Source organism: Dermacentor albipictus, chromosome 5, assembly GCF_038994185.2.
Source record: "Dermacentor albipictus isolate Rhodes 1998 colony chromosome 5, USDA_Dalb.pri_finalv2, whole genome shotgun sequence".
NCBI lineage: Eukaryota > Metazoa > Arthropoda > Arachnida > Ixodida > Ixodidae > Dermacentor > Dermacentor albipictus.
In genome coordinates, this window is record NC_091825.1 from 172214360 (window position 1) to 172225682 (window position 11323).

At 45.1% G+C, this 11323-nt stretch overlaps 1 protein-coding gene across 7 annotated transcripts in view; it reads left to right on the plus strand.

The window, feature by feature from the left end:
* LOC135916679 (E3 ubiquitin-protein ligase SHPRH) overlaps positions 1 to 11323 on the plus strand; it is a 375022-nt gene that overhangs the window by 323916 nt on the left and 39783 nt on the right. For 6 of the 7 annotated variants that reach the window (XM_065450123.2, XM_065450124.2, XM_065450125.2 and 3 more), the window contains exon 20: positions 2726 to 2818. In XM_065450123.2, coding sequence (XP_065306195.2) covers positions 2726 to 2818 — 93 coding nt within the window. Of the gene's footprint in view, positions 1 to 433; positions 521 to 2725; positions 2819 to 11323 lie in introns of those variants that run through there. The other variant, XM_065450127.2, reaches the window with a different exon arrangement.

The window sequence follows — 11323 nt, forward strand, 5'->3', positions numbered from 1 at the left end:
TTTGTTATGTAACGTTAGTAGACTCCCAAGCATGTGCGCCATCGTGTTTCCCTGCATGAAATTTGTAAGCACTAAACTTCGGAATTGATAAATTTTCTAATTTTCGATATTTGATTCGAGATCTACTATTCGGTATTCGCACACCCCTACAGAGAAAGTTTCAGTATGACCTTACTCCTGCTTCACAGAATGTACTTTAATGGGTCACATTAAAGGTAGCATCAGAAGATATGAAATCCTTTTTTCCATGATTGAAATTTAATGTGAAAATTACTGTTCAACAAAATAAGCATAAAACAAAACGTCCAGAAGGGTATCAATGGATTCTGCAGCCTTCAAGATTTATGAGACCACACTCTAGTGTGCCTGAGTGTCTGCACCTTTGACATCAGGTGTACCTAAAGTGTATTCGCACAATATGGCTCTCTTCCAGCCAAGATCCCTAGACAAGGAGTCGAAGCCTTTGCACCACTTCATGGGGCCGTTGAGAAGGATGGGGTAAAACGAAGAAACACAAAGGTGAAGAGCCACGCCTCAAGGCCTACAAATCTCACTGTGTTTGCAACCCTTTACACTATTACACTTAGGGTCCTCTCAACAGCCACAGCACATTACATGCATCTTGCGAGGCGATGTTCCTGTGTTTCATTACTGTGATTCTGATAGTGTGCTGTGTAAAGCAAGATAGGGCAAGAGCCGTCTTACTCCTTTTTAGATTATCATATCTCACCAAGATCCATAGAAATTGTCCTGACTTTTTTTGTCTGTCTCTTACAGTAAAGCTGTTAAGGACAGTATTGTGTGCAGGGGTGAGAGCCATTAACCCTTTCGCTGTCGGACCTTTCTGGCCGTGACGCACCCCCAGTGTCGGCTTGGTTTCAGGGAACGAGCATAACAGGGAATGAACATAGCAATTCATTTTTGATTATAATTGGTATACAAGTAACATAGTCAATGCAATATGCACATTTCAGTGTTCTGCAGCTGCTGTTAGTAAGCATCATCATCATCAGCCTGACTATAAAATTCGTTTAACATCCGAATCTGACGATGCGGAACCCTCTTCCTCGCATGCGATTCTGTCCGAGTCCGAATCCGAGCTCGGCTCGTAATCTGAATCGGAATTGAGCCACCGCTCCAATGAGCAGACGAAGGTCCCGCGTGCTGAGCCATCCAAAAGTAACCGCGCGTAGGGAGGATGTGAATTCAGTCGTCCGCACAATGGAGAGAAATGTGACCTCGCGTGATCAAGAAGACGGAGGGAGATGGAAAAAGGCTAAAGCAAAGTTCAAAGAGCTTTACGTTTACTGCTGCAAGTCGGAAGCGAGGGTGCGGCGAGAGAGCGAAAGCAGCAATCGAGTCACCCTTTTCGGAGAGGCAACGGCACCTGCGCCTGAACTTGACGCGCCGTAGCAGGCACACCAACAGAAGAAAAATAAAAACCTTCAAACCAGCGGAGATGGCTGAACAACCCTTGAACCCGTAACTTCACGCGCGCGACGCATGATCCAGCGAACGCGGAGCCACCGCGCCACTCAGCAAAGAGAAAGTGGGGAGTGGCAGTCACACCGTACTCTTCAATACATGGACTAACACAGGTCGAGGCGAATATACGAACTTGTAGAAAGAGTCAACAGATGGCGTGGCCGATCTAGGAGCGCCAGCTTTGCGCTCAGGCGCGTAAGTTTGAACGCACGATAGAGAACGTACCGGTACATCAGTGACACTGTGGGGCGGGAGCGGGATGACGTACCGGTACGTTCGTGACAGCGAAAGGGTTAATGAAGGCCGGTAGTGTGATCGGTATCAAGTGTGAATAGAAGAACAGCTAACCATATAATCTCTTTGGAACATCATTATTAATGATTATAAAATTAAAGTTACCTTGCGTGTATCTCACTCGAATAGGCAACAACTTATTTGCACAGTTTATTTTGGCCGGTAATCCATAGTTTATTTATTCTCATGTTGCATATTACCAGCGCCACGTTGGAAGTCGACGGTACCAAATATCAGCCACAGATCAGCCAGCAATGTAGCCTGCATGGGAGCATTTGTATGGCTAGGACGTCAGTGAGAGTGTGCAGGTGAACACCAGCATTGGTGATGAATAATCACTAGCATCAGTCTGCAAAGCAGCCCTACAAGGCTTTTGGAATTTGCAGCTAGATGCCGGTTTTGGTAGAAGCTCTGTGCAGAAGAGAGGAACATGTATCAGATGCTATAGAAGTACTTAGCTCGGCTATATAGTCAAGCATTTGAGAAGGAATTGCACCGCACTTAGGAAAAGCCATTTGTGTAGTTTTGGGTGGGCAGTAGTAAAACAGACCTTTCATATATTTTCAAAGGGTGTACGAACTAGCTTACACAGCTTCGCTGTCTCTCATGTATGAGTTGGTCATATTGGCATACACTTCTGTAATTTTTTTTATCATTGTTATTGTGCTGCTGCAATATTTGTAGATTTCATGCTATATTTCAGGCATACCATGCTGGAACACTTCATATGTCTATGTGTTTACTGTTGACCATTTAGTGAAGATGGTAGAGATTACAGCGTTGAAAATTATTTCACATTTTATGGTGTTCAACATTATCAACCTCACATTCTTGGCTTGGTTCGTGTTGAGGGAATTTGAAGCAAATTTCCATGCTTATCTATTTTATTTTCCTTGGCAGTGACTCTACTTGTGCTATGGTTCATAGAGAATGTGACTTGTTCCAGGGCAGCCACACCACCAAGATAGGTGGCATCGTAGAGACAATTCTGGAGATAAAGGCTGATGACCCTGATGCCAAGGCCCTTGTGTTCTCTAGCGTGAGTTTTTATAGCCATGTTGCATGTCCATAACACTGATTTTTATTGCTCCATCTCACTATTGAAAGAAAATGCTTGGTGATACACTAAAAACATACTTCGTCTAATTGCTTGTGAAATCTGTTAAAGTGACAGCATTGGGTAGTTGGTTGTTGATCTGCAATGCGTGAACATTGCTAGGAACATGGACACAGGTGAAGGTACATGAAAAATGAAACATTGTGGCGACTAACGACTTATTTATTGATACATCGTAATTGACATATCAAACACAGATTTATATGTCAACTGATTTATTGATATGATCGTCTTTTTCATGTTTTTTATGCCTTTGATGATGCCCTTTAGTGTATTTACGGTTGAACTTCATCGATATGATCCTGTTTCGTACGAGTTCCAGGCACCAACGTTTGTGATAAAGAACACAAAGAAGGACCCAATGCAGTTATGCATTTTTTCTACCGGTTGATATGTTCTTGGAAAACACTATCTCTCTACTCTAATGTTCAGTCTTCGCGAAACTGCGATCATGATATGTTTTCCGTCCACTAGATTCCATGTAAGCAAGAAAATACGCGAGACATAATTGAGAATAGTAGGCGCCTGTTGCAGCAACTTCCCTGCAGTGCTCAACTGCCCTTGTCATGTGCAGATCTCCAAACCTCACAAGCTACATTCACAGCTATCGCCGCCAACCCTATTGTGATAAGCATATTCATCTATCTGTGTCACAGCTTGCGTGGTGTAGTGTCAATGGAAGTGTACTGCATGCCTGTAATAGGCGATAACCCAACTGCGCAGAAGTGAGCATCTTGTTTTGCTCTGACAGGATCATATTCTAGTGTCACCCACCAGCTTGATTTCCTTTGAGTTTCCTATCACCGTCTTTAAACACTACACAATAGAAAAACGACAATGCGTCTTGGGCCGCTTGTACCCCCACCAGCTTGATGCACATCGTCGTGTCCTGCCACAATGATCCGTGCTTAGTGTGCACACCAAAAGCTTGCACCCAAAGTGCCCAGCTTGAAGAAGGTGCTGGCCCAGGCCGAATTCGAGGAGTGCAAACGTAAGATTGCCAAAGCTGCAAAGATGACAATGTGCGTCTCGGGCCGTTCAGGCCCCAGCAGCTCGACGCGTGTCGGTGTCCTGTGCTACAATGATTCGTGCGATGCTTTGCACTACGTAAATGTCAACTACGGTTGAGTCTGCCAATTTTTTTTGCTTAGTGACTTCGAATTGCATGTATATGTTTTGTTTAGAGTTTTTTTCGCGAAATGTGTGAACAAGGTTCTACTGCAAATCCTCGTTTATTGTATCAATAAATCAGTTGTTAGTCAGCACAACATGTCGGTATCCATGTGCATTCATCTGTGCCTGTGTTTCTAGTGCTGTTCCCATATTGAAAATGCTTGTGAAAGCTTTAATCCTAACTTGTCACCAGATGTGTAGGTGTTAGAGTAATATAAATACTCTCCTCCCCATAAAAGAAAAAAAGACATAATGAAGAAAGATAGAGAAGAAAGTCAAACATCAATTGCGATAGCAAATTAGTGGACAGCTATGAAAAGTAAGGATAGTAGCTTTATTGGCTGCGTAAACTTGTAAACGTATGCATACTATCTAAATTAACAAGCATGAAGTCATGCATGCACAAGTAAACATCAACACATCTCACTCGATCATGGAAACTCGCTGTCAAAACGCTGGAGTAAGGAAGCATGGCAACTGCAGTGAACGAACAGATCTTCGTGCTGCATCTAAAGCAGCTCGGGTGGGCAGCCCAAAGTGAAATGCCCCCCCCCCCCCCCCCCTCCCGTCCCTACCCTCGCCACAGAGCATTGCGTGCGACAGAAGACTGTGCGTTTCCTCCCTTCTTTGCTCCCTCTCATATGTGAGATTGAACCGCGATCGTCGACTTACCCTCGCATGCTTTCACTCGCACATACAGCATACTGCATGTGGTAATGATTTTATCGCCCTTGGACTTTATACGGAACCTCATGGCGACACCGATAGCAGGAATGCGCTTGGAATGTCCACATTGTTGGTATCGCAATAAATGTCTAGGTTGGAACTTGGCACCACAAACTTTCAAAGTATGCAATAGTATACTTAGATTGTGATGAGCCACTTTCTGTGGACATTGTGCTGAAAAAGGAGGATACCTTTTGACAGCATGTCACACCTGTTGTTGGCCCCAGAAAAGTGTTAGTGTAGCATCAACAGGAGAGAGTGGGCTGCATGTGCGCCTTTTACAGTGAAGTATTAATGCAACCAGAAGTGCTCAAAAACATATGCAAGTTCTTATGGTATGCACGAAAAAAATGTCTCTCGTGAAGTTTATGTTTAAAAAAAATCTGGGGAATGTAGGGGCGATATGGAAGCAAATTTTGAAGTGTGTGTGTCAATTAGTGGTTAGAAAATTGTAAAACCCTACTTTTCATCTCGTTTAGGGACATTTTAAAAGGTTTTCATCTTCTTTGGAATGAAATGTCTGCCAAAAACGGCAGACATTGCCATTTTTGGCAGATGCTCCACAGATGCCACACAAGATGCCCCACAAATATAAAGTTCGGAAACTTAATATTTGTGGGGCATCTTAAGTACAATGTGTTGCGAAACTTAAATGCTTATATCTTAATTAGGAGTGTTAAAAATGATTATTTATCTCTTGTTTTTCTATACAATTAGCATTCTTTGCCTACTTCAGGCATTTCGAGTCCATCCATCGATCTGTCCATACATCCATCCATCTGTCTGCCTGTTTGTCCTCTTACACTAACTCAGTGACCCCAGTTATCCACTAGCTTGGGCCACTTCGTATACTGTTAAACCTTGATTTAAGGAAGTCAGTATAATTGGCAATTTGTTTCGTTATATTGAAGTTTCATCTTTTACACAAATAAGTAAGCTCGCCAACATACTTTCTTACACAGAAGGGGCCGAAAGATTTTCAGAAAAAATGGGTAACCAGGAAAGAAAAAATTTAATTTGAAAAAGAAAAAAAAATTTTTGAATTTGAGAGCTGGTGACATAAAATATAGTTTCCTGCCATGTCAATGATATCTTCACATTGGTGGTACCAATGTGAAGCCAGCCATGCATTTGTGTCCTCTCCACCCTCGCAGCTGATTGTGTCGCCCGCAATGGTACAACGCTATCATGAAACATACTGGCAACGGGGTGCTAATGCATTGTCTGCCTCTTGCTGCAGTGCATCACTGATACTCGAGATTACGCAACCGCCAGCACTGTATGAGCGGGAATACAATGCACGATGTCATGCCTTCTCAGCTTGGCCACACCCTGCAGGGGCGTATGTATCGGCAGGCGTTTGGTGTGTTGCAACACCACATACCCGAGCAGATGAGGGTTGGACCCTCCCACGCGTAGCCATGCGTGGCTTAGCTGTGTCTGAGGTAAGGGGGATCCTGGGGGTTGAGCCAATGCCGGGATTTCAGGACTTTAAGGCCCCCTGGCTGAGGCAACACACCTCTTTGGCCTCTGCTTCACATAGACGGCACCTCCAGACTGGCCCAGCTGGAAGAAACTAGCAGTTGCCTTTTCCCGTCTCTCTCTCCTCAAATACTCCTCTCTCTCTCACTTTTTGGCCTTTCCTGTCTTCTCTTTTCCATTTACTGTCTCCCTGGCAGCAAGGGTTAACTCTGTGTGGCTATCCTACCTTGGGTACACCATGTTTGGTTATAGTAGCAGCATATGACTGGCATCATGCAGACTTGTATGCAAGCTCTGCCGCATCCCCTTGTTGGGCTTCGATGTGGGCGGTCGGCTCTGTTGCTGAACATAGACATTTTCTTAGGGTAGCGCAAACTTCTGTTGTCTATGATTGACATCTGAAAAGATTCCACACCGAAGCATCGTTCCAGTTTTCCCTTTGGAGCAATGTTCCATCATTTCCTAAGTACTGTGCAGTACACAACAAAGACAACATACCACTAAGAAAGCTTGTGGCGTCTGATGTGGGGTTCTCACACCGTACTCTTGGGACAAAGGAACGACAACACACAGTAGTGCAAACAATCACAAGGGCATTTATTGCACCTTTCATACATCAATGCCTGCTAGCCGAGTTGCTATCCACAAAACATGCCGATGGGCGCGCGACAAATCTAGAAGTCCGACTCACCGTGTCCTCGCGAGCGAATATGTTCGCTCCATGCTGGATCCCAACGCCTGGTCGTTCGCGTGTGTCGTCACGCAAATCGTGGCGCGTTCGAAGGCGGCCACGCGAGGCGGTCTCGTAGATGCATCGGTCGCCGCGCGCGCGGAATGTCCGCGCTGTTTGGCGACCCGCCGGGGAAGAGGGTTGCTGCACGTGCAGCACGTCTGTCCCGCTGGCTGTCTCGAACCCAAGAGAGCAAGCGCCTTCCTTTCGGCGCCCAAGTAACCTCGCGGCGTTAGCCGCGCAACACTCGCGCCATCTCTCGGACTGCGCCTGTACCATACCGACCGCCGCATGTGCGGCGAAGCCGCACTACAGGAGACGCGCTATGCGGGAAAAACATCAGGGGAGGCGCGAGGATCGTGCATCCCCACAAGCTCTATCCATTCCTGGTGGCCAAGTGCCTGAAAGACAAAATTGGACCGACATACAATGCTTACAAAATGCCTAGTGGGGACCTCCTCCTAGAATTAAATGACAAAGATCCAGCGCAAGAGCTCTTGGAACTTACCAGTATGGCGACGCGACAGTGACAATTTCAGCCCACAGAACACTAAATACAAGCAGGGGTGTGATATCCGAGCAGGACTTTCTTGGCTTGAGTGATGAGGAACTCCTGGAGGGTTTCCAGGAACAATGCATGACCAAATTACAAAGAATTGTCATCCGCAGAAATGCCCGAGAAATCCCTACATAAAACATGTTATACTCACCTTTGGAACAAGCGTAATGCCTACCTCGATGGATGCAGGGTAAGTCAAAGTAAATGTCAGACCATATATCCTGAAAGCCAGACAATGTTTCAAATGTCAAAGGTCTGAACATGCTTCACATGCATGCCGAAGACAAACTACCTGTGCTAAATGCAGCTCCAATGATAACCAATCTGACAATCGCACTTCTTCCCCACATTGTGTTAACTGCATAGGAGACCATCCAGCTTACTCCAGGTCTTGCCCTTGCTGGAAAAAAGAAAAGGAAGTAATTGTATTAACTGTTAAAGAAGAAATCTTGTTGTGTGAAGCAAGAATGCAATCGCCATACCTTTCGAGAAGAAGTTATGGAGATGTGACGCAGGTGGGGTCAGTGTCACAGAGGCCTCAGGAGTGCTTGCATAGTTGCTGCGGCATAAAAGGCTATTCCCCAAACACTGGATTCTTAAGGAAAAAATTAAATCCCTGATGGACGATCGAGTGCACAGAAGCCAAAAAACTTCAAAACAAAGCGTGGGGTATCTTTCGAAGCTACCCAATGCAAGGTAATGTTCTGTCACTCGAAAAAGTGAATGCAAAAGCAAGGTATCATCATCATCATCATCAGCCTGGTTACGCCCACTGCAGGGCAAAGGCCTCTCCCATACTTCTCCAACTATCCCGGTCATGTACTAATTGTGGCCATGTTGTCCCTGTAAACTTCTTAATCTCATCCGCCCACCTAACTTTCTGCCGCCCTCTGCTACGTTTCCTTTCCTTGGAATCCATTCCGTAACTCTTAATGACCATCGGTTATCTTCCCACCGCATTACGTGTCCTGCCCATGCCCATTTATTTTTCTTGATTTCAACTAGGATATCATTAACCTGCGTTTGTTCCCTCACCCAATCTTATCCCTTAACGTTACACCTATCATTCTTCTTTCCATAGCTCGTTGGGTCATCCTCAATTTAAGTAGAACCCTTTTCGTAAACCTCCAGGTTTCTGCCCCGTACCTGAGTACTGGTAAGACGCAGCTGTTATAAACTTTTCTCTTGAGGGATAATGGCAACCTGCTGTTCATGATCTGAGAATGCCTGCCAAATGCACTCCAGCCCATTCTCAATCTTCTGATTATTTCTTTCTCATGATCTGGATCCGCAGTCACTACCTGCCCTAAGCATATGTATTCCCTTACCACTTCCAGTGCCTCACTACCTATCGTAAACTGCTGTTCTCTTCCGAGACTGGTAAACATTACTTTAGTTTTCTGCAGATTAATTTTTAGACCCACCCTTCGGCTTTGCCTCTCGAGGTCAGTGAGCATGCATTGCAGTTGGTCCCCTGAGTTACTAAGCAAGGCAATATCATCAGCGAATCGCAAGTTACTTAGGTATTATCCATTAACTCTTATCCCCAATTCTTCCCAATCCAGGTCTCTCAATACCTCCTGTAAACATGCTGTGAATAGCATTGGAGAGATCGTATCTCCCTGCCTGACGCCTTTCTTTATTGGGATTTTGTTGCTTTCTTTATGGAGGACCACGGCGGCTGTGGAGCCGCTATAGATATCTTTCAGTATTTTTACATACGGCTCTTCTACACCCTCATTCCGCAATGCATCCATGACTGCTGAGATTTCGACTGAATCAAACGCTTTCTCATAATCAATGAAAGCTATAAAGGTTGGTTATATCCCGCACATTTTTCTATCACCTGATTGATGGTGTGAATATGGTCTATTGTTGAGTAGCCTTTACGGAATCCTGCCTGGTCCTTTCGTTGACGAAGTCTAAGGTATTCCTGATTCTATTTGCAATTACTTTAGTAAATACTTTGTATGCAACGGAGAGTAAGCTGATCGGTCTATAATTTTTCAAGTCTTTGGCATCCCCTTTCTTATGGATTAGGATTATGTTAGCGTTTTTCCAAGATTCCGGTACGCTCAAAGTCATAAGGCATTGCGTACACAAGGTGGCCAATTTCTCTAGAACAATCTGCCCACCATCCTTCAAAAAATCTGCTGTTACCTGATCCTCCCCAGCTGCCTTCCCCCTTTGCATAGCTCCCAAGGCTTTCCTTACTTCTTCCGGTGTTACCTGTGAGATTTCGAATTCCTCTAGACTATTATCTCTTCTATTATCGTCGTGGGTGCCACTGGTACTGTATAAATCTCTATAGAACTCCTAAGCCACTAGAACTATCTCATCCATATTAGTAATGATATTGCCGGATTCGCATACATCTGATTCTTGCCAATTCCTAGTTTCTTCTTCACTGCTTTTAGGCTTCTTCCGTTCCTGAGAGCATGTTCAATTCGATCCATACTATACTTCCTTATGTCAGCTGTCTTACGCTTGTTGATTAACTTCGAAAGTTCAGCCAGTTCTATTCTAGATGTAAGGCTACAGACTTTCATACATTGGCGTTTCTTGATCAGATCTTTCGTCTCCTGTGATAGCTTACCGGTATCCTGTCTAACGGAGTTACCACCGACTTCTATTGCACACTCCATAATGATGCCCACAAGATTGTCGTTCATTGCTCCAACACTAATGTCCTCTTCCTGAGTTAAGGTCGAATACCTGTTCTGTAGCTTGATCTGGAATTCCTCTATTTTCCCTCTTTCCGCTAACTCATTAATTGGCTTCTTATGTACCAGTTTCTTCCGTTCCCTCCTCAGGTCTAGGCTAATTCGAGCTCTTACCATCCTGTGGTCACTGCAGCGCACCTTGCTCAGCATATCCACATCTTGTATGATGCCAGGGTTAGCGCAGAGTATGAAGTCTATTTTATTTCTAGTCTTGCCGTTCGGGCTCCTCCACGTCCACTTTCGGCTATCCCGCTTGCAGAACAAGGTATTCATTATCCGGATAATATTCTGTTCTGCAAACTCTACTAATAACTCTCCCCTGCTATTCCTAGTGCCTATGCCATATTACCCCACTGCCTTGTCTCCAGCCTGCTTCTTGCCTACTTTGGGATTGAAGTCGCCCATCAGTACAGTGTATTTTGTTTTTACTTTACCCATCGCCGATTCCACGTCTTCATAGAAGCTTTCGACTTCCTGGTCATCATGACTGGATGTAGCGGCGTAGACCTGTGCAACCTTCATTTTGTACCTCTTATTAAGTTTCACAACAAGAACTGCCACCTTCTCGTTAGTGCTACAGAATTCCTGTATGTTACCAGTTATATTCTTATTAATCAGGAATCCGACTCCTAGTTCTCGTCTCTCCGCTAAGCCCCGGTAGCACAGGACGTGCCCGCTTTTTAGCACAGTATATGCATCTTTTGGCCTCCTAACTTCGCTGAGCCCTATTATATCCCATTTACTGCCCTCTAATTCCTCCAATAGCACTGCTAGACTCGCCTCACTAGATAACGTTCTAGCGTTAAACGTTGCCAGGTTCATATTCCAATGGCGGCCTGTCCGGAGCCAGGGATTCTTAGCACCCTCTGCTGCGTCTCAGGTCTGACCGCCGCCGTGGTCAGTTGCTTCGCAGCTGCTGGGGACTGAGAGCCGGGGTTTGATTGTTGTGTTCATATAGGAGGTTGTGGCCAAGTACTGCACCAGGGTGGCCAATCCTGCTCTGGTGAGGCAGTGCGTTACCGGTTCTGGTCACC